At 37.4% G+C, this 25,052-nt stretch overlaps 2 protein-coding genes across 2 annotated transcripts in view; both read left to right on the top strand.

Annotated features, from left to right (window-relative positions):
• The window catches only part of LOC136252144 (uncharacterized), an 89,052-nt gene extending 79,045 nt beyond the window's left edge, over positions 1–10,007 (top strand). The window contains exons 8-11 of the mRNA XM_066044534.1: positions 5,225–8,283; positions 8,381–8,438; positions 9,459–9,524; positions 9,585–10,007. Of these exons, the coding sequence (XP_065900606.1) occupies positions 5,225–8,283; positions 8,381–8,438; positions 9,459–9,524; positions 9,585–9,874 (3,473 nt within the window). The 3' untranslated portion in view covers positions 9,875–10,007. The remainder of the gene's footprint in view (positions 1–5,224; positions 8,284–8,380; positions 8,439–9,458; positions 9,525–9,584) is intronic.
• The window catches only part of LOC136252145 (ubiquitin-like modifier-activating enzyme 1), a 571,137-nt gene that overhangs the window by 539,510 nt on the left and 6,575 nt on the right, over positions 1–25,052 (top strand). The gene's annotated exons all lie outside the window — the stretch shown is intronic.

The raw sequence follows: 25,052 nt of genomic DNA, 5'->3' as shown, positions 1-25,052 counted from the left end.
CATACGTACGTACTGTATCATTCCTGCCTTTACAACTACTTTATACAGATACTTATGTATGTAATCTTAACTATAGAGGGGTCAGCTAACACATCGATGTAAGCTACACCTTTATCTCCTCTCAGCATAAATACTTGACTTTATCATCACCAATAATGATAAATTGACTGATTTGTACATGTAACTGAACTATATAGGTACGTATGCAGTAAGCTTCTTATCTCACACATCAACACCTCAGCCCCCATTTCACATACCCCAGCTTCCGCTTGATAACACTGATATTCTACTCATGGTGGAGTTTAACTATCACAAATTAACAAAGTAAGCCGCTACCGTGTGATTTAATGGGACCACTTGTAGATCAGTACAGCATACTTGTTGTGTCACAAGCAGTTGCTGACCACAACATACTATACACTTCCTATAGCTAAAGCTAGAGAAAACTACCAATTTCAAGGAGACAATGTGATGTTTGAATTGCAGGGTGCTGGTGAAATTGAGAGTGATCTACTACATAATGTGTAGCAGCAGCTGATACAAGAAAGGTTGCAATGAAACCCCCCTTGAAAATGCTAGCACACAAAATCAAATTTTGGGCACGCAGGTGATGCTATGTAGTTCACAGGCTAGCACTAGTAGCAGCTGTATGCGTAAGTGTTGAGCCATACAGTGTAATAAAGTTACATTCGCCATAGCTGTGTACATTAATTCCTATAGTTACTAATTGTTGTATTTGCTATGTAACTTAGTACACCCAACAATCATCAGAGGTAGGTGGTGGGTTAGCTGGACTACAGGGGATGCTCTTCAAGATCCAAGTACTATAATAGAGCAGTCACCTAATATTACCGTGTCCCAGGGTGTTATGCAAATATATCACATCGATTCTCCATGAAATATGTATGTAGTTGAGTTTAGGGCCATTAAATATTCTAGATGTCTCAGCAGCAGGGGGCTGTGTCTGCGTACCCCTGCTGCTGGTAACTTAGTGTTATTCTTGAAAACTGTCCTTGAAAAATCCCATTGTTATAAATAATGCTTTTCTTTCAACATACATACGTACATTCAAACTTGTTAATCTCAGAAGGGTAAATTTTCAAAAATTTTCTGTGAAGACAACCAGGTCATCCCCTGCTGGTTAGAGCTGCTTCACATGCTGAGTATGCTTCACACACCTGTTGGGTGACTTCCACTGATGCTTCCCCTCTCTGTTAGTCCTAGAAATACACTCTGTTGTAAAAACCTGAAACGCCCATATAGTGTAGTGCCTATGACCCTTTATTTGAGATAGTTGTTCACTTTTTGATAAAAGTATACCAAATTTCTTATTGGGTTTGTAGCACGTGTACTAAGTAATTTAGAACGTAAAGAAAAATGTCCTTTGGAACCCTATTTTTTGGACCTTGTCAATAAAACTATTAGTTTACATGGAAAACAATCAATATCCTATTAGTTTCAAGGCTGGATCTACATAGTATTAGACCAGTAGGAAACCTTCAGCTGTAACATGATGGCCCATTAAAGTGCTATATGAAACAAATTGTTTTCATAGCCTGACAGTAATCAAAATAACTGAAAATGCTATTTTTATTAAAGTTGTGCATTTCCAATGCACACAGATCTGTAGTATCATGTACAAGATTCTTTATCGAAGGTGTATGCAAAAGTTATTGAATGAAATTTTAATTGGTTACAGGCGGACATAAAATTATTGAAATCCTTCTGTGCATACATAAATCAAAAAGCACACCGAGAGTCCGCTACCACCTCCAACTGCCTGTAACATTGTTGGATTACCTTAGCAAAACTTTACCTACCACATCCAACGAACTGATTTCCCCCAATTGTCGCACAAGGACAAGTCTCCCTTCTTTGATACAGGAATGCATCATGCTAGTTTATCGTCCCAACTTGTTGAAATTTCTTGGTGCCACTCTTGAAGGTGATTCAATAATATTGACTGAACTAATGCAGACAAATTTACATGATGTAATTCAACAGTATGAGCTTAAAGACCATCACTTTGTTTCACTACTACATGATATTATTGCTGGTGCTGTGAACTACCTTCACTGCTTCTCTGCAGAGCCGATAATTCACTGTGACATTTCCTGTAGCAATGTTTCATTAATTGGCCCTATTTAGTCCAAATGGGTTGCAAAGCAGTCAGATTTTGGATCAGCTAATTTCTTATGGCATGCCACTATGCACTCTGATGCTCCAGGAAACCTGGCCTATGCTGCACCAAAAGTGCTAAATACTCATAAGCACAATGAGAAGATGGATGTGTACAGCTTCGGTGCTCTCCTATTTGAAGTATGCTCAGGTCAAGCTCCGTCCCTTCCAATTAGAAATGAAGTATTGCCTATTGCAGCTGCTGTATGGCCAGAGCCACAATGCCATTACATGTCACTGATTGTGTCTTGCACTATAAGGAATAAAGATGAAAGGCATTCTATGAATGAAGTGCTTGCTGAACTGTAGCTTTACTATTATGCAATTTTCTTTACACTTAAACTATCTTTTATGAATATTCACAATAGCTGTAAGCAGTGTTGGGACAGTTACTTTTTAAGTAATTAGTTACATATTACATATTACTTGCAACTGAACTATTTAGTTACAGTTACATGTTACCCAAAAAATAAAGTAACCATAATAATATTACTTTGTGTCCATAGCCTTAAGCTGTCACGTGGGAAACTACCACCTTATCACATGACATGATTGCATTGTTGGGCAATGTGCAAATCTTGATTATAAGTAAGAAGCTGGTGAATAAGCTTCATTCAGTAGGCTTCATTACTTCATTGTGGCTAGGCGTTACACAGTGGATTACTAACGAGATTAGTAATTTCGTTACTTGTAATAATATTACATAATATTAGACTCGTTACAGTAACTATATTACTTAAGTAACGTATTACATTTGTAAGTAAAGTAACTTAAGTTATATTACCTGTTTTTATAGCGTATTTCGTTATATTACTTAGTTACCACAAAACTAATAATTATTATGTAACGCGTTACATAAGTAACGTGTTACCCCCAACACTGGCTGTAAGTGATCAAGTTTTACATGCACTGTTTTGTTTTAATAATGCATGGGTAGATAAGATTATTCTATTTTACACATAAATATGTTAAACTGTTTGTGATGTATACATAAAATTATGGCATACTTATAATAAACAGCTTTGCCTAATGTATGCACATATATTACTTTTGGAAAGTATCCATGGTTTAAAGTAATATAACAAGGGTGGATCTAGGAAGGTTTCTGAGGTTTCTAGAAACTGATGAACTATATTCAGACAATTAAAATTGATTTGCAAAGGTATTAAAGTTCAGATTGAAACACTCTAATACAGCCATCAACTACCCTCTTAGAACAGTCACATTTTGTATTTTTTTAAACGTTTACCTGTAGCAACGTAGTAAAAATAGTCTAGAATCTTATAGACTTGAAAGTTTTCCTAGGGGCACCTCCCAGAATGGCATGCTCCTGATACTATGCTAGCAGAAGCAAGCATGGATATGCAGTCCATATCAATCAATCAATTACTCAGATATAATGATTTTTTTGGTGAAAATGGTCACCAGATTTATTCTTGAAACACATAATTTTCAAACATTTTCTCAAGAAGCGTGCCCCCCAGACCAACGTAGAGGTGAGTGTGCATACAACAGAAATGTTAGAAGCCCGTTGCTAAAATTTCTAGAACTACACTTGCTATAATGTACTCTTGATTACAGTATATGTCAACTGTACACTTTTAATGTTTTCACATGCTTCAAATGCACCATATAAAATTATGCATGCAATAGAGGGCACATGTACATGGCTTTTTAGGTAATACCATTTTCACATTTTGGCTGTTTTGTGTGGATTCCACTTCATTTTCACTTTATGAATCCCCAAAGCCAAACTATACCTGGCTTTGGGGGTATTTCCTTTTATCTACATACACAATAACAAGTAAAGCCAGAAGTTACATATAATTGTATTGCATGTTTTATTTGACTATTTTTTAACATTATTGTAATACTCTAATAGAGTGCTCACTTTTGAATATTTCTAATAGAATGTGCATAGAATGGTCTAGAACAATCTAGAATATATTTTCATTGGTATTTCTTTACAATTAAGGGGGCAAGCAACTATGTCCTATGGCTTCCGTGAATAAAATTATGTGTTTTATATGAAGCTGTAAAATCAACACAGATACTGTTCTCCACCTGATGAATAACACATGTTGTAGTTGAGACATTGAACTTCTGTTTAGTGCAAATCTGAGTGAAATCCTCTGAAATATGTACAAATTATGACGTGGTTACAAAACACTGTAATTTTAACACTAAAATCCATTCTCCCCTACAGCTAATTGTGAAACTCCCCAAAAATTCTCGCAGTGGCTTGTAATAACATTATCTTTAAAAGTATGGAAACAGATTTTTAGGAATGACTACTGTGGCTTCAAAAGAGGAGACAACTGTTTTTCATAGAAAATTTTAAGAGTTCAATAGCTCAATTTATAAAATATTTCAAAAAATTACTTCCATACTTTTGTTACAAGCATACTTAGGTAGCAGATGACAAAGTTTAAGAAGCGTAGAATTAAAACTGTGAGACTAGATCCAAAATTTGTAGAATTCCCATTCTTTAGGTCTAAAATACTAAACTGAGTCATAAAGTCAGTACTTCTAACTGGAGATGGTGATTTTTAATTACCACAAACACATCTGATGCAAAAGGGGATGGAAAGCAAGCACAGATCAATGAAAACCGAGATTTTGCATGTGAAGCCATAGGAATTAGTAGCGTGCCCCCTTAAGGTATTAGATGTGGAGGTCCTTGAGACATTTTTGTACACACAGTGACTGTTCTAATAGAATAATTATCTTAACCCACAATTTTACACTTGTTTGTTTTTTGCGCTGTAATTGTTACTTTTGTTTTTCAAACCATCGAAAGGCAATGCTGCAATGGTTGGCCTAAAATGTTCCTATATGCTGTTACTTGAATAAACATTCATAGCATTGTTGATACATACTATAGCAAATGCAGTACATGAATTCTCTCTTTTTCTGTAACACACACGCATGCACGCACACGCACACACACACACACACACACACACACACACACACACACACACACACACACACACACCTATTTGCATGTGCATTTTCTCTTTCTATCGCAATTTTGTCTTCACAGCTTGTTTCCAATACCTGACTGAAGCAAAGAAAAACAACATGGTTGTTAAGTTTAAGCACATGAAGATAGTATTATCGGGATCATCTGCTGCTGGAAAATCAAGTTTTTGTCGTCTGCTTTTCAGATGTAATTTTTCTAAGGAATACCATAGCACTGATGTAATGGAAGCCAAGCACGGTATGTCAATGATTAGAAAGGTTAACAAAGATGCGTTAACTGTCAAGAACTTTAGAATGGTACAACAAGAAGATGATATGATGTGGCTTGAGCTTAATCCCAAGAATCAGTTAATGCACTTCAAATCTGTATTGTCTAGTATGTTTGAACATAATAATGCAATGACTAATCAGTTGGATATAGAACAACGAGTATTAAGTTCCTCAGTTAATCAGCTAAGGGAACAAACATCCAGTGCTTTAGTGAGTAGTCATTTAGAAGAAGAGCAACCATCTAGCACTCTAGAGTATAACCTATTTGAAGAACAGTCATCAAGTCTTTTACCAAGTAATCAAAGTGATGAAAAAGTGCCTATTACTTCATTTTGCCAGCAAGTGGAACAAACTCCAAACATTTTAGATAGTGATCAATTGCCAGAGGAAACCTCAAGTACTCTAGTGTGTCAAAAAATAGATGAACAGATATTAGTGAGTAACCATCAGAAGAGACAACCTTTACACACTTCAATAAACAATCAACTAGAAGAACTGTTACCAAACACTTCAGTTTCAAGTCAACAAGATAAACAAACCTCAAGCCATGTGGCTAGTGGTATATTTGGAGAACAAATGTCAAGTACTTTAATGAGTAATCAAGTAAAAGAACAAACATCTAATCAAGAAGAACAACCACTACATACTTTAGTGAGCAATCAGCAAATATCAGACACTTCAATTTGCAGTCATCAAGAAGTAAAAATGCTAAATACATTTAAAAGTGATCAACATACATCAACTACTATAGAGAGTAATCAGCTAGGAGAACAGTTAGTAACTACTGTATTGAATAATCAACAGCAAAAAGCCTTTAACACTTCAATTTTCAGTCAACAAAAGGAACAAACATCCAGCAATTCAGTAAATGATCAACTAGAAAAACAAACATCCAACAATTTAGATAAAAGTCATTTAGAAGAACAAATACAAGATACTTCAATTGGCAATAATCAGGAAGAAAAATTGCCCACTAATTTAGAAAGTATTCTATCAGAAGAACAAGCATCTGGAGCTTTGATGAGCGAGCAAATGGAAGAACACCCAGTAAGCACTGTATTGAATATCCAAGAAGAAACAATGTCAAACCCTGCAGAAGGTTATCAACAAGAACATCAAACATTAAACATTGTAAGTAGCAGTTCACAAACAGATCAAACACTAAGTATTGATCAACAACAAGAAAAAACACCAAACCCTATTAGTGCATGTGGTGGTCCACTTGTCCAACATGTATCATGTACAAATGTAGAAAAGAAGATCATGAGTAGTCCTGCACTTCCTCACACTGTGAAAATAGATGATACCATTAAACTGATCACTGTACTTGACACTGGAGGTCAACCAGAGTTTGTAATGTTGTTACCAGCTATTAACAGTATGCCTACCATCAACTTTGTGATACACAACTTGACTAAAAATCTTGAAGATCCAGTACTTGTACGTTATAGAAAGGGTGATGTGGAATCTCCGGAGTATATGCTGGAATACTCAAATTTAGACATGATACAACTTTTACTGTGCTTAATCACTGACTCACTAGAACAAACACCTGAGGAAATTCCACAGTGTATCACAGTACCTGAAAAGTCACGCATCGGCTTTGTTGGTACACACTATGACAAAATCAAACATAAAGTTTCGGTATTACAAAATGTTAATGATCGATTGAAGTGTATTACGGATGAAAGGAAATGCGAGTATGCTTTGTTAACTGCAGAGGATGATTATATTATTTTTCCAGTAGATAATACTAAATCAGGTGGTGCTGACAGAGAAGGTGATGTTGTTAAGCTTATACGTGAACATGTTGAGGATATTACTGAAGAAATGGAACCAAATGAATTACCCATCACTTGGATGATTTTAGAACTTGAAATGCAGGTTCTACGTAGTGATGAAAACAAAAAATACATAACTTATGAAGAATATGAGAGAATTGCAAAAGAGAATGCGTCAATCGCAGATGAAAAAGAAATAAAGGCATCCTTGAAGTACTTCCATATATTAGGAGTTGTACTCTATTTTAATGTTATTGAATTAAGTGATTGGGTGATTATTGACCTTCAGTGGCTGTTTACTAATTTAGCTAAAATAATGCATTTGTCTTCAGAAAATGTTAGGATCTCTGAACACAGGTTGAAAGAGAGATTCAACAAACAAAAGCTTTTAGCAAAGAAACTGCTTAAACGGATTAGCCTTGAAGGTGTTACAGATAAGCAAGAACTTCAGTATTTTATTGGAACTTTAATTCACTTAAGAATAATTGCTACTGTGACAATAGAACAAGTTGAGTATTACTACCTACCCTGTGCCCTTCCTAGTACTATGCATTACAATGATAACTGTAAATTTCTACTAAGTGAGCCATTATTAATTCAGTTCTCATCAGGCTATCTTCCTCGTGGATTCTTTTGCTCTCTGATTGCAAGTTTATTGGACGATCTACCTGAGGGTTGGGAGCATCAACTGACTAATGCCACTACTAAGCATTATAGCAATGTGATAACATTTTGCTTATCAGATAAAATTCATTTAAGATTGCATGACAAGACTTATTATCTTGAGCTACAAGTGAGGCATTTTAATCAAGATGCTGACACCACTCATCATTGTAAAATAGTTCCTGTTTTAGATAAGTATATAAAACTGGTTTGTGGTCAGTTACGTTTTGATTATAACAAACTACAATATGGTTTCTTATGCCAAGAAGACTGTAAATATAGTACTGATGATCATGTAGCAGTTTTGAAATATCCTGATTTACCATTACCAGACATTTTGAAATGCAAAAGAAATCCTCCACACAAAACTAAGATTGGAAAATCTCATACAGTTTGGTTTAGTAAGGTAGTGCTACGTTTTGCATACATGTAGTTGTGATTGTATGACAATTAACTGTTAAATCAAAATCAATGTTTTGATTGTCTCAATATTTATTTTATAGACTACAGATATGTCACTACACTTTGATGGTCATGATACTGATGAAACTGAGCATTCAAGTAAGTACAGTACCTATGTACAACCCATGCATAATCTACCTTCATACTTTGCATTACTAAGTTGCAGTAATCAGTAGCTTAGTTCACTGAAAATTTACTGAAGTTTACAATTTTATGCTAGTTTACAGGCCTTTTCTACACTATAACGAAACTGGAACACTAGTGACTAGTGTCAACTTGTGAACAACCACCATTTGTAAGCTGCCATGTTAGCATGTTTTATGTCCTGGGCTTCAGTTCTCTAGAACGTTTGGTAAACAACATCACCTCGCTATCGTTATACAAATAATAAAGCACTTGGCTTCACCTCATGTTTTACTAGCATCTTGGCAGCATTCCACGTGCTTTATTATCTGTAGAGCACTTGCAGTAATGTTTTAACATATACATGCGTACATGTACAGGGCTGGGAGAAAATTTTTAACCTTCAAAGGTTTGTAACCTTCAAGGTTTTGTAACCTTCAAAGGTAGTTTTATCCCTGTAACCATGGATATTAGCATGTATAATCAGTCAAAAAGTCCAACTAACCTTGTATACTGCATATAGAATCTAAGCAGTTGTGCTATAGCCTGTATTCAGTTGCAACATAGTGTGAGACCACATGGGCGTACGATCTAGCTATCTCAATCACTAATATTACTAACATGCCATAATTAACTAAGCTTCGAAACTTTGCTAGCTTTCTTCGTTTTATTGCAAGGAGGTTAAAATTTGACCTTTGTTCCTACCCTAATAGTGCATAAAAAGAAAACCAACTTATATGGGATTTTCCAAAGCAGTGCTTTATATGGTAATCTTTTAACGTGTACAGGTGTACGTAAATAATGGATTTATAATGCCATGATATTTCCGTATTATCTAAAAAGTACTATTATATAGGAGAAAACTTTTCTGGTACTAAATGTTGGTGTAATGTTTTGTGCGCAAGTATATGGACTTCACATATCATACATGTGTGTAAGGTTTTAGAGATTGGAATTATTTTTCAGTTGAAGTTATTGTGTATTCTGAATGTTTAGTGCTTTCTGCTGAAGAAATGAAGCAGCGGGAAAACTTTTTATTAGAAGATGCCATATTGAAGCAAAGTAAGTTACAGGGTAGCTATGAATGTTGTCTAATATTGCCTGCTTCTATTTCAATTTCAGCACCAAAAATGGGTGATCTATTTCGCATTGTAATTCCAAGGATCAGTGCACACTGGGAGGAGGTAGCCTATGCTTTATACTACGACATTAACATTGTGGACAACATAGAAACAAACTGCAGTGGCAATACCAAAAAGTGCTGTCAAAATCTTTTGAAGGATTGGCTAAAAACAGACCATGGAAAACAAGCTGGTCCCAAAACGTGGTCGACATTGTTAGATGCACTTAAAAGAGTTGACGATCTTACAGCATCTAGGGATAATATTATACAAGATTTGTCTAACTCCTGAAATGTATACTTATGTACTTGAGAGTAGTTAGTATACATGTACAGCTATATAGTAGTATGCATTTATAATATATACTTATTGGGCTACTGTATGCAACTTGGTATTCTGTAATTCAGTAAATCAGTAATGAAGTGATAGAGAGTGGTAATAGTTTACTGAATGTACCATTAAAGTATATCGATCACATTTGCCAATTCCCTACCGATGATTGCTGATTATACACTTAGATATGACATATTTGGTGCAGCCCAATGTGTATATCTGGAATCTGGTATTTCAGTAAACCATATTGTAAGCTTTTTGCCATTTACACCGGAAATTTCACATACTCATCGGCTGCCAGCCAATGGAAAAGAAACATATTTACCAATTAAAGTGGTCTTACATGTAGCTATATAATAATAATTACGAACTGAGTTAAAATAGCATTAAGTTGTATAATAATGTAGGACCAGTTGCCCTACAGACCTTCAGCACTTGTGCTGTAAAGCCTTAATAAATAAATAATTGTGGTGTTCAGTTACAACAACAAAATAGATAGTGCAGTATATTAATAATACATAGCTACATTACATATGTTTAGAGGAATTGGGATGACCATCATTAAAATCACCCCATGATCACCTACTCTATGACATGAGTCACAAGAAAGAGGCAGTCAGATTTAGCAGTCAGTGTCTTACTATACAAGACAGCATTCCTATTCTATTTTCCAACTCAGGTAATCATCAATTCACTCTTTTTTGGCAATACATGTACACCTTTTATCTGGGACAAAATTCTGTTTAATGTTTTATCGTTTGTTGTAAAACATTACTTTTTGATACCATGTAATTTTTTTGACCAAATTTGACGTCAATAACCTTTTTCAGTCTGCATGGGTTGGTATATAAATTAGATGTGTGTGGAGACCCCTTTTCACAGTTTTGCATGGGCCAAGAAACTCAAAACTGCATAGATAGTGGCTATCATACATCATGCATGCTGCACATCACAGTGTAATTAGTTTTGTATAATGCTACTACGTAAAACACTTAGGTGCAAATACATTAGTTTGTTTTCTCTGTTAATAGTCACCCTAGTTCACTGCAATCTCATGCACAGTTTACTTTTCAGATTGAAAAATTTTGTGTATTCATGGTCATGTCACTGACTCACGTGATGCTTCATTACCTACTTTTATCATCATCTTTGTATGATTGTACCATCTTATTTCCTTCTGAAGGGCTCTTCCACTACAGTTCCAGTTAGTTGTGACAGCTCTATATGTGACTGGGCCTGCAAAAACAGGGCATGTGGACACAAACTATAGCTACACCCCATCACTTTACAGGTCATATCTCAGTATTGGAACAGAATATTTGCATTCTGTAACTTTCATCATAAAGCCAAACGTAATGTTTACTGAGAGCTAAGAATAGCATTGCCATAGCATAATGGTACAAAACGTTATGAGTGATGAAAGTTTGGCAAAAATTAGGGACCCGCCGATTATGCTGGCATAATTATGAGGATAATAGGTGTCTGAAAGCATTGAGCATAATGCTAGCATAATAGGTAGAATATTTATGTAATAGTATGAATTCTTGCTTATCAAAATAGCTATCACAAAAAGATCGATATACTCTAATAGAACAGTCAGTAACTCTAATAGAACAATCATATAACTAACTGTTCTATTAGAGTATATCGATCTTTTCTGTGATATACATTTTGACAAGTAAGTTTGTGCTTCAGCCACTTATTATTTATCCATAAATTGGAAATTATATATTACTAGAGCATTGGAACTGAAGCATAAATAATTGGGCATAATTTGAGCATAATGGGTAAGTATTGAGCATATATTTAAGCATAATAGGTAAATTTTTGAGCAGTGCAGCATAGCATAATAGGTAAAATTATGAGCATAATCGGCGGGTCCCTAGCAAAAATCATGTGCCCACATGCCCTATTTTTTCAGGCCCATTATTATACAGATCGAACATGATTTTTTTTGTCTGCACAAAGGATCAACTTATTACAAATCTTAACGTCTATAAGGGTACTGGCCCAAATAGAATTAGTGCAAGAGTTCTAAAGGAATTGCATGATGTTCTCGCCGCAACAATGAATCTCATATTCAACTACTCTCTTTGATACTAGTATGGTTCCAAGTGACTGGAATACAACCAATATCTACAAAAAAGGTGACCGGTCTCAGCCCAATAACTATCGTCCTATATCCCTGACCAACTGCAGCATATTATAGTTTCAAAAATATTCGATCATGTTTTGTCGATGTCGTCTAACATTCGGAAGCACCTGGAAACTAACAGCATTCTACACAGTTGTCAGCATGGCTTCCGACAGCATTACTCCTGTAAGAGACAGTTTAGTTCAAGATATTGTTGCAAATTAAGATCAGAATATTCAACAGACCTAATTTCAATGGACTTTTCCAAAGCCTTAGATACATACTGTACTGCATTGTGATTACTATATTAATTCCAAATTCCCTCCAATGGTATATTATGGTGTTCAAGGAAGAATTCAGTTATGAATAGATAGCAGACTTTTTAACTAACCATTGCCAAAAAGTGCTACTAGGTGATGCTGAGTTTTCTTTTGTGCTAGTGTCCCACAGGGTTGGCCCGTTACTTTTCCTCATTATTTTACATTAACAATTTGCCGGAATGTACATTGTTAAAAGCATAGTACTAGCTATGCATTTATTTGCAGGTTGTTGTCACAGGAGAATTATAATGTGAATGATGCTCACTTATACTTCAAGGAGATGTAAATTCCATTACCAATGATAGGCCTCCATGTGATTCATGAAATTTAATGTATCAAAATGTTGTTTTCTATGATTTACTGAATTAAGCCGCTGTAGTTGATTGTACTTTAATTTTATTTGTGTAATCATAGGGCTGTCTATTATCTATGGTGTAATATAGTTGTTTTTGTATGTGTCTGCTTGTCATTGTACTTTTATGTGTAACCTTAAGTTTGTATGTGTGTAATGCTCTGGAAAGAAAGAACGGCTATGCCAATTGCCACGAGGTTAAATTAAAAATTAATCAATCTGTACCAACATAGGCCAGGCAGCAAACTTGATTGTTTCTCATCCCTTATTACCCCACCACCTGCACTAATCACATTATCACTGTTATCAATCACGTGCACATATATTTTGATGCTAAGAAGGCCGGACATCATTTTACAGCACAGCAAATCATGTCTGGCACCGGCTTGCACCAGGTGGTAGGTAAACTAGTACTAGTTCTTAAAAGGATTAACCTTTATAGTAGCAGGCAGTTTGATTTGGAGTATTTTCTTTAATAAATTGTAACTTACGCGAATGTCCTACTCACATTAAATGTAATTGTTTCAAGATTATGGTTCGTCCAATCATTGAATATGCCATTACCAAACAACTCTGTGTAAATATGGACATGTGCATTTGTACGCGAAACACCCTAATATAGCGCACACCATTACAGTCTGATTTGTTTGTACTCTACCATTATCTTTAACTTTGTATATCAAACCTAAGTTACATTCCATAGCATAGCTAAAACTTTGTGGCTAACCACGTTAATTAACCACAGGCTATTAACACTATTAAAGCACTATAAGTAGCAACCACTGTGTTGTACAGTGTATGTGTGAGTGTGTGTGTGTGTGTGTGTGTGTGTGTGTGTGTGTGTGTGTGTGTGTGTGTGTGTGTGTGTGTGTGTGTGTGTGTGTGTGTGTGTGTGTGTGTGTGTGTGTGTGTGTGTGTGTGTGTGTGTGTGTGTGTGTGTGTGTGTGTGTGTGTGTGTGTGTGTGTGTGTGTGTGTGTGTGTGTGTGTGTGTGTGTGTGTGTGTGTGTGTGTGTGTGTGTGTGTGTGTGTGTGTGTGTGTGTGTGTGTGTGTGTGTGTGTGTGTGTGTGTGTGTGTGTGTGTGTGTGTGTGTGTGTGTGTGTGTGTGTGTGTGTGTGTGTGTGTGTGTGTGTGTGTGTGTGTGTGTGTGTGTGTGTGTGTGTGTGTGTGTGTGTGTGTGTGTGTGTGTGTGTGTGTGTGTGTGTGTGTGTGTGTGTGTGTGTGTGTGTGTGTGTGTGTGTGTGTGTGTGTGTGTGTGTGTGTGTGTGTGTGTGTGTGTGTGTGTGTGTGTGTGTGTGTGTGTGTGTGTGTGTGTGTGTGTGTGTGTGTGTGTGTGTGTGTGTGTGTGTGTGTGTGTGTGTGTGTGTGTGTGTGTGTGTGTGTGTGTGTGTGTGTGTGTGTGTGTGTGTGTGTGTGTGTGTGTGTGTGTGTGTGTGTGTGTGTGTGTGTGTGTGTGTGTGTGTGTGTGTGTGTGTGTGTGTGTGTGTGTGTGTGTGTGTGTGTGTGTGTGTGTGTGTGTGTGTGTGTGTGTGTGTGTGTGTGTGTGTGTGTGTGTGTGTGTGTGTGTGTGTGTGTGTGTGTGTGTGTGTGTGTGTGTGTGTGTGTGTGTGTGTGTGTGTGTGTGTGTGTGTGTGTGTGTGTGTGTGTGTGTGTGTGTGTGTGTGTGTGTGTGTGTGTGTGTGTGTGTGTGTGTGTGTGTGTGTGTGTGTGTGTGTGTGTGTGTGTGTGTGTGTGTGTGTGTGTGTGTGTGGGTTGGGTGGGGTAAACGCCAACGTTGTTAATTCAAGCAGCATTGAAGCTTTATGAAATAGCTCAAGTAATGGTGCGTGTATTTATTGTCCAATCATCCAGCATTAGTGATTGAAGCTTTATGAAATAGCTCAAGTAATGGTGCGTGTATTTATTGTCCAATCAGCCAGCATTAGTGATTCGTGGAATGCAAGATTATTTCTCCGCCCGCCCACGCACTTTACATGCCACATTTCTTGATACAGTGGGTCCTACAACTGGTTAGCATGGCTATTTAATACCTTTCCCCCCTTATTATATTTATATTTCGTTCTGTTCTGTTTTTAATTTAGTGTGATTTAGACTATTTACATTAATTTTGTATTCTAATATGCCCTTCTAGGTATTTGTCCCGTTTCACTTCAGGATATTTAGCTCAAAGATTTTCGCTTAGGCTCCTAGGCTATGGGTAAACACCTCGAACAGGCTCTATGGGTAAACACCTCGAACAGGCTCTGCCTTCTGTGTACACCCTCCAGTGCCTAACTGGTAAAGTAGATAATAACAATAATAATATTTTAGGGCGTTTCTATCGTGAAGCAACGTTGTTAATTCAAGCAGCATTGAAGCTTTATGAAATAGCTCAAGTAATGGTGCGTGTATTTATTGTCCAATCAGCCAGCATTAGTGATTCGCGGAATGTAAGATTAATTCTCCGACCGCCCACGCACTTTACATGCCACGTTTCTTGATACAGTGGGTCCTACAACTGGTTAGCATGGCTATTTAATACCTTTTCCCCCTTATTATATTTATATTTCGTTCTGTTCTGTTTTTAATTTCGAAGTGTATATTTAGCCGGTACCGGTTTGCAAACACTAACGGCTATTGTGCCGGCATTATAGTAGGTTGCCCCGAGCATTCAACTTTAGGGCACGCGTCTAGTAGGTTGCCCCGAGCATTCAACTTTAGGGGATGCGAAAAGTAGTTCCTTAGCGTTAGGGGTAGGCTAGGGTTCAGCTTTGGTTTCTTCTTCACTCTTGTTATATATAGAAGTCACTTCAGTCGGATGTTTATAACGTAGAAACTAAATAATATGACTAGCTGCAGCACCGGTGGTATAATCGTTACAAACATTGCTTATGAGTACGGATGCCCGGGTTCGAACCCACGCTTAGACAACTTTTTTTTTTTCGCTTTCTTAGGTTTTTTGTACAAGTTTTTTTTAATGCACGTAACTGACATTCTAAGTATTATACCCTCCACTGCCGGCAAAACAGCCGGCAAAACAGTGTAACCGGTACCGGCTCTATATAACCTGCCTTTTAATTTAGTGTGATTTAGACTATTTACATTTGTGTTCTAATGTTTAGCAAAACCTATTAAATTGAGAAAAACCCAATTAAAGGACTGACATTAACTAATTTTTATTGCAAAGCCTTAAAAATTACTATGTAGCAGACAATTTTTACCCTATAGTAAAACAAAAGGTCTCTATACTTGTCAGAAGTGTTACGTTAAAGTTTTTATCCCATATGATTGTAGTATATTCTCAAAATGTCTCTCCACATGTCCCATGATCATGTATTTTTGGTAATGGCTACGTCTGTTTGGGATCCCCACACCTTGTTGAATATAAACAAGCTAGAATCAATCCAGAGAACTGCTGCTAGATTTTGCTTTAATGACTTTTCAAGATATTCAAGTGTTACTAACATGTTGTCTTCTCTTAATTTACCATTGTTACAGGCAAGAAGAACCCAAGCTAAATTAAGCACTTTTTACAAAATAATTAATGGATATTTGATTGTGCCTGCAGATGATCTTACCCCTAAACTTTCAAGTTTAAGGAGTGGCTACTATCACCAACCAATGACTCTAATTGATGCATACAAATTTTCTTTTTTCCGATCAACCATCAAATTATGGAACCAACTCCCTGCTGATGTAATTAATTCCTCTACCCCTAATGAGTTTTGTAATAACTTAAGTAACTTTTATGATCACACCTGTGCGTTATAATCTTTTGATTGCTGCACAGTAATAAATATAATATAATAAAAAATGAAAAAAATAACCACCAGCGTCCGCCTGCATAGAAATCAATTTTTGGTGGATGAGAAACAAAACCAATTCCAAGTTTACCTTTTTCTCCGCCCCCACACAAAAGAAAAAAGCGGTCTGGGCACGAGACTAAAGATGATCCAGCAAAGATGCACGAAATCTGTGCCGTTAACTTCCGTAATCACGTGATGTGCAGTGTGCGTTAATTGGACTTGGCCCGTGCGAAGGAGCGGCGAGGGTGCTGAGCTCACTGCGAGTATCTGGGAGGTGGCTCAAGATGTGTGGACTACTTGCAATTATATGTGACAATTTAAGTTGAGAAAACTAGCTGGTAAGTGCGCTTATTTAATTGCTGAGTTTCACGTATTAAATTTGCACGTCTGTTACCATTGCGTATGTCTCACCCTAGTCTCGCGACTACTTTGTGTGTGAGCGGGAAAAGTAGGCTACTTTTCCCTCCCCCCACACCACACACACACACACACGCACACACACACACGCACGCGCACACACACAAAGAGGAGGTAGTGGTCTGACTACACGAGACTGTCTCACCTGCTGTGTACTCTTAAATAAAGGGGTTGTCATGTAGGCACACACTGTATGGAGGCCTGTGACTGACAAAGTCTTGATCAGCTGCAGCTGAAATTTCACATCATCCTGTGACTTGAGAAACTTTTTCCAGCATTTGACATGAGTTAAATGTTTAAATAGTTAGTATGAATTACTGTCACAACGCAAGCTAGTTGTATCATGGAATTTTGTTATACAAGACATACCTGGTGCAATAAAATTTTTTACTTTATAAAAATGAAGTAGGGTTCCAGCGATACAAGCAGTGAAATGCTAGCTATGGGGGAAGAGCAGTGGGGAAATCCCTACTCAGCATAGTAGGAGTAATAGAGAGCTTGCATCTCACCAATGATCCTTAACAACTGTTACTAGTCAGCCATACTTGGGGGCAGGTTTCAATGGGACAAATGCTCTTGGTTTGTCATCGCAAGCTGCCAACAACGCATATTGCTGTCAGACACTAGGATAAGGTTAAAAACAAATATTGAAAACTAGATTAAATACAGACAAGCGCATTATTAAGTTTCTATATATTAGTGACAAATTTTAATGCTTTCTAAACTATGCTTTTGAAGTTTTGTCGTTAATGAGGTATTTAAAATCCAATAGATACCCACGGGTAGGTATCTAAACTGGTTAGATACCCGTGACATTTTTTTGTCACATGCGTCATGTGTTTAGCTGGATTCCTGTCACAACAGCTATCAGAAATCATCACTAGAGTGTGAAGAAAATACCCTGGATAATAGAGATGATTGTATTACTGGTTTGCAACACTACTAATGTGATGATTTTGTAATCATTTCAATGGAACCACATTATGTATATATCAAGGTGTCTGCATTTTAGGATGTCCTTTTCGAGAGGTTATATAATACATACTTAATATAACAGTGTAGGACCAGGTTTCCTACAGACCTTTAGTGCCTGTGCTGTAAAGCCTATATACTGTGTAGTTTATCAGCTTTCATTTTACTGTAGTTATACTAATTGTGTACTATTATCAGATGTTACAACAAGTGGCAGATTCTATCCCTGGTCACGATGTACCCTGAAGAATTTGAGAAAGATGATGACACTAATTATCATAATGACTTTATTGTGTCAACATCCAACCTCAGGGCCACCAACTATGACATCACACTGGCTGATAAACATCAGGTAATGTAACATGTTTAGGGAATTCCTTTTCTGTATGATGAGAGTTGGGACCAATAACTTTTTTTATTATTTAAAAGGTGTATCATGGAAGTGTTGTACATTACTTTGTTCTGTTATTCTCTATACAGAGCAAGTTGATAGCTGGTAGGATCATTCCTGCTATTGGGTTGGTGTGTCTGGAGATGTATAAGGTGTGGTGTGTCTGGAGATGTATAAGGTGTGGTGTGTCTGTGTGTGTGTGTGTAATGTCTGTTTGTCTGTACAGTGAAATCTCACTTAGTGGCCACCTCATTAATAAGGCCACCTTGTTATAGTGGCCAGGTCCAGAAAGTCCAGATGCATCTTAATTCCATACTATTCCAATGATTTGATTTTCGTTAATAGGGCCACCTCATTAATAAGGCCAGTGGCTACATACTGCAGGACCAAACTGGTAAAACTAACACAATATTCCCTTAATAAAGGGGTCAGTTGAACAGACAGTCAACGTATCACTACTAAAGTTGCTGCTCCTGAGTATCTGCCAGAAGCTATGCCAATAGTTTCAGCAATGTGCTTCATGCTTTTAGCAGCCATTATGCCTCAAGTAGTGAATAATCTTATCTGTGCATTATGATGAAACCTGTAGTATATTTTATAATTATAACATGCTTACGAGGGATGTGACTAAAATATATGCACGATTCATGAGAACACGCAGCGCTCGAGTGAGAGTGCATATATTTAGTCATATCCTGAGCAATCGTGTTATAACTGTTATATTCTACACCCCAGTAGATGAAAACTATTATAGATAGTAAGTGCTAGTGAAACAGCACCTCCTGCAGATGGAAATCAATAGAAATTCTTGATGAATCAGATGCTTTACACTTTCAGCGGTGCCACGCCCACATAGTCACAATTATTAGACTATGGTACAGCTCATTTAGAGGGTTACTAAATCACTTAGTCACCTGACATGCTCATTTAGTCACCTACACGTGTTCATTTAGTAACCCGCCCTCAGGCAATTTTGTACGTGAAAAATAATTATAACACGAAAGGTGCACTGGAGTACTTGATAATACTGTAATACAATTCTTCTCCGTGTTCTGCGAATAATTCTGGACAACTAGTAGACTAAGCGGCGTATCTACTGTAGCTCTAGCCGTTACTCTGGTTACCGGTCGAATAATTATTTTTGTGGGCGCTGTAAGGACTTCAGGAAGAAACCGTTCTGCCATTCTGCGTTGCTCTTTCACCCCACCCTAATGCTCTGGCTATAAAGGTATGTACTTTAAACCATAGTCTAAATAAGTTAGACACCGCGACCAACGGGAACTAAGCGATTTAGTAACCCCTCTGGCCCTTAGTAGCGCCCTCGCTGCGCTCGGGACGCTACAGCCTCAGGCCATCGGGGTTACTAAATCGCTTAGTTCCCTTGGTCTTGGTGTCTAACTATTATGTGAGTTATCCACGAAGGAGACAAGAGTTCATCGAAACTTGTTCCAGTTCCTGAGGTGAATAATTGTTGGTTGATTTAGGTGCTTGTTATTACAGACTTGTTTGCCGTTTAGATAAGGATTTCATGGAATGTGTGAAGTTACACCATATATGGTAAGTGTAGCCACAAACCGTGGTATATCAGTTATATATACCACAGTTTGCCATGGTGATGGCAAACTGTGGCATATGAACTCTTGTCTCCTTCGTGGATAACTCACTAATTGTGACTGTGTGGGCGTGGCACCGCTGAAAGTGTAAAACGTCTGATTCATCAAGAATTTCTATTGATTTCCACCTCCAGGAGGTGCTGTTTCACTATAACTTACTATCTATAATAGTTTTCATCTACTGGGGTGTAGAATATAACAGTTATAACATGATTACTCGGGACACACTCTCACTCGAGCGCTGCGTGCTCTCGTGAATCGTGTGTATATTTTAGTCATATCCCTCGTAAGGGTGTTATAACTATAAAATAGCTGTTACAGCAACTACAGCCAGGTGTTGATTTGTTGAAAGCCTTGATGATAAGGCCACTTTGTTTATTGCCAGATTAATGAGGTTTTCATTAATAAGGCCACCTCACTAATAGGGCCACTTATTGTGGGTCCCAAGGTGGCCCTATTAACAAGACTTCACTGTACACGAGTGTGTAATGTGTGTGTATTTACGTATCAATGTGTTTATGTTTGTATATTGTGTCTGCTTGTCTGTGTCTATGTATCCATTTATATGTGTGTTAACTATACACTATGTAATAAGTATACAGTACTGTTGTCTGTTGTGTGCTTAGTATGTACTGTATGTTTGTGAGCATGCACATACAACATGTGCTATATATTAATGTCCCCTGTATGTAGCATGAGGCACGTGTTTCCTGTACATTTTCTATTGTTCTTGAGGAGTATGACATGCCGTGAGGAGTGATATGCATCTGATTGAGCTTGTAAACTATAGGCACTTTATGACAAACTGATTTTAATGAAATTTGCTGTTACAAAGAAGTTGTCTTTTTCAAAAGGCAAAATTGTATTGGTAGTGATTTATAGGGACCTTAGAAACTGTCTTTTATAGTGGGCTTAAATTTACAGTGTCAGAGTTTGTTTCCAATTTCCAGCTTTTTCTTTAAAAATTGTTCACTGACATACTTGTACACTATTCCTACAGAGAACTACATGGGTAGGAGGTGTGTGTTCTACTGCAAGCCACTGTTAGAGTCAGGTATACTGGGTACTAAGGGGAACACACAAGTTGTCCTGCCCCACAAGACTGAGAGTTACTCCTCCACTCAAGACCCTCCCGACAAGCAGATACCAATTTGTACCCTGAAGAACTTCCCCAGTGAGATTCACCATACACTACAGGTATGTCGTACATGTGTAGGAATGATTTATGAGATCAGCATTTTTGTGCTTATACATGTGTGAACTTGTTAGCTGCTAAAATGATGGAGGCTGGTTTAGGCAATCTAGTGTCCCTTCCTCATCAAACAGCTAGATTTAAAAGAAGAACGTGACTTCAATTAGAGTGTTTATAATATTTGTTCTGTTAGAGTAATTTAACAACTTTAGTTAAGCAAAACTTTTAGATTTTCTGACCATATCTTATAACATCCCAGTAGATTAAGGGAACACATTAGTGTAACAACTAGGTGGTGTATGCTATTCTTATTGTAGTGGGCAAGGAACACAGTAGGACTGTTTGTACAGCCAGCTCAGAATGCTAACCAACATGCCAGGTCGGTAGTGTGTGTTGTACTAGTACCATTGAAGTTTTTTTCCTAGTGATTTGAGCTGGTTTGTCTCATTTCCATAGTAACGTTTCATTTAGAGTTTGCACACACATGATATATCACCTGCACTCGTAGGATATCTTTGTTATTAACACCTCAGCTTTGGCTTCTCCTCAGCCTCGGGTTGATAACAATGATATCCTACTCGTATTAGTTTTGTGACTTATATACCTTACCTGCCTTGGAGACTAGTATGTTGTTTAAGCTAAAGGATGATTTTATTGTACTTTCTATTTAAGTTCAATGGTCATCCATCTTAGTAGTGGGATCACCACAACTGCTACGTATTGTTCAAAGTTAGAGTTCAACTATAGTAATTTTGTTTCCTAATATGTAGTGTATGTAGTGGTGATGTAATCCGGTATCGTATACCGTCATGTATCATGTGATCCCCACATATTATCAGTGTGTAATAGTGATGCTACAACATGTCACACTATCAAGCAGTGACTTCTATAACTAATAGTGTCTACAAGTCTCATGGAATAGTGTACATTAGCCATCCCTCACTAGCTGTGTGTTCAGTGAGGATGTAGTGTTTACAAATTTCATTGGCTTGTTGTGCACAAGGACACTCTTTTATCTGGCCTGATTGTATTTACATAAGACTATAACTGTTACAGTTGCTAAGATGGTGTTTTGCTTACATACATGTAATGGATAGAAGTGAGTATATGCATGGTTCATTACTGAACTTTTCAACATCATTTAGTGATCCTAAGTTTATTGCTAAGGCAATGAAGCAGAGTGGAATGCAGTCGGTTAGTGCACCAATTTATTAGATTCACACATAATGGTGTCATGTGGTGTGCATTAGATGGAGATACTCCAGCAGCTCAAGTCCAGTATAGTCAACAAGCCGGGATCATTTGATGATTGTATAGCATGGGCTCGTAATTAGTTCCAGGAATATTACTACAATACCATCTCTCAATTGTTGTTTAACTTCCCAGCAGATCATGCGAGCAGTAAACTAAATACCACAATCAATTGTAATAATGTTATCCTCTTCAGGTAACCTCATCTGGTCAACCATTCTGGAGTGGTCCCAAAAGATGCCCCAAACCAATTATTTTTGACTCCATTGAGGTAAGTAATGTATTGGTATGTGATATTAGACTTGGCGGTCTCTGGAAACACTTAGCAGTCATGAAACTCTTCCTATGTCATTATATTTGTGAAGTTTGCCACTACCTGAAATATAACATTCTTTTTCATGACAGTACGTCTTCTTATCACTGTAGACTTTACACATGGACTTTATAGTGTCTGCATCAATATTATTTGCTAAGATTTATGGGATAAAACGTAAGTTTACCACTGTGGTTTAAATTATAGTCATACTTAAGCGGCAGATCCAGGGGGGTTCAAAGGATTCCATGGAACCCCCCTTTTGAAAGAGCCTCTCTTACTTGAGATGTACTCTAATAGAGCAGTCAAGATCAAGATACTCTAATAGAGCAGTCACAGTATTGTTAAGGGGAGCAGTGTAGCAGACTATGTATGTATAGTTATAAATAGTTGGTGAGGGTATCTATGGTGAGAGGCAGCCATTGTCAGCAGATGATAACCTTTTTTTTTCCAACTTACAGCTAGGCTGAAGTTGCAATTCCAGAGTGGAATCCCCCTTTTACTAAGTCTGGATCCGCCCCTGAACTTTTTTTAGTATGTATCTAAGAACCACTGTAGTAGCCCTTCAATAAATCCTGTGGCTTGTACTGTACAGGAGGGAAGCTCTGGCAAATCAAGCAAAAATTTTAGATCATTGTTGACCTTTAAATTTTCCGAATCATGGGTAAAATGCATCCCCCTTGCGTGCCATTCCCGGGCATCCATTATTAGTTATCAAGCAGTCAACTAACAAATTCAGATTATAGTCATCCTCGATCTGGAATAGTGAATACATGTTTTGTTTGAACTACATTTGAGGATACCATGATGTGTACTTCAAGCTCAGTACAGTTGATGGCACCAGTAGGACTCTAGCTTGATGACCCAGTGGCACTTGGTGAAGCAGAGTTACTCAACAGGTTTACATGCTCGAATTGTATTGTAGAACTACAGAGGTGGCTATATTCATAATGAGCAAAATATTTAGATGGAGAAAACGTTTATTGGCACATGATGGAGTAGTATAAAAATAACATTGTAATAGTTAATACACTACAGCCACTTGTGGTTTGCTTGATATGTTCACCCTCACCCTTGGGTAGCTCTACCTGTATAGCTTTCCATGTTGAAAGTTACATGTAGTAGTCATGTCATTTAAGTTGATTTAACCCTTAAACCCGCACGTAATTTTTAGTAACAATGCACTGAAAACGCATACGCTGATAAATCGGCTTTTACGCATGGCCGCAAACAAAACACTGTAGCTGTTGAACTAATAACTCTACGGCTACACAATTTGTGCTGCTATATTTGTGATGTAATAAGGAATAATGTGATACCAAGGGATTTACCCTTCGACAAATGTATGGGGCCAAAACCAGGCCCGTAGCCAGGGATTATGAAAGGGGGGTTCTTTTTGACCAAAAGTGGACCTTTAGTAAAGGTCCAAATATTGTGACTGTTCTATTAGAGTGGTTGACTGCTCTATTAGAGTATCTCGATCTTGCATTGCATTTAATCCATGCAATGAATGAGTTACTTGAAGCGCTTAATTTAGTTTCTTATTAGTGGTATCTAGTAAACTGTAGCTAATGGACTTTTGCTCCTGAAAATTTGGAGTTGTATACCAAAAATTGTGGACCTTTTTTCCAAGAGGGCGGTTCTTCAGAACCCCCCGAACCCCCCCTGGCTACGGGCCTGAAAACTCGCCAAGGTATGCAATTAAAATACGCATGCCAATACATACCTCCAGAAAATGGATCATCACTCCGTCCCAGTTCACTGTATTGAGCTGAAATAAATGATAGTAGCTTCGCCACGCATTGGAGAATCACGGCATATAAGACTCACGTGAGTCAGACATTCATAAAAATGGCTGCCAGACCATGCATTCACGAGGTAGGGGAAGCCAGACATTGATCTTCAGCTTGTCATAACAAGTGAGTGAATGTTGTTACATTATTCATCGCTGTCTAAGTAGCCCAATGAATGTACTTTCCAGTGATAGGTGGTTTTTGGACTAATGTAAATAGACAAGCTTCATACACTGCCAGTTTAGAAGGCGTCACACATTCATCCATTAGTAATAATAATTGTGCGTATTTTGAGCTTTATAAAAAACGCCAATATATCGGCGCGTGGGATAGCATGTGCAAGATGCTGTAAATTGCTAAAATCAGTCAAACTAATCCTACCAGTTTGTTTACAGCTAGAAATAGATTGTATAAACACTTACTGATCGTCTGATTATGAAGCTATTTAAACATGACTCCACTAAGACAGCACGATTGATCACATGTGTGACATTATAAATCATTAAAACTAGCCAAACTAATAGTCCTATTAGTTTGTTCTATGACTAGAAGTATATTATATAAACACTTACTGATATAATTGCAGTGGTTTGAGTACTAGAAA

The sequence above is a fragment of the Dysidea avara genome, chromosome 4, assembly GCF_963678975.1.
Source record: "Dysidea avara chromosome 4, odDysAvar1.4, whole genome shotgun sequence".
NCBI lineage: Eukaryota > Metazoa > Porifera > Demospongiae > Dictyoceratida > Dysideidae > Dysidea > Dysidea avara.
The sequence above is the reverse complement of the archived record's forward strand: the minus strand, read 5'-3'. Positions and strand labels throughout refer to the sequence as shown.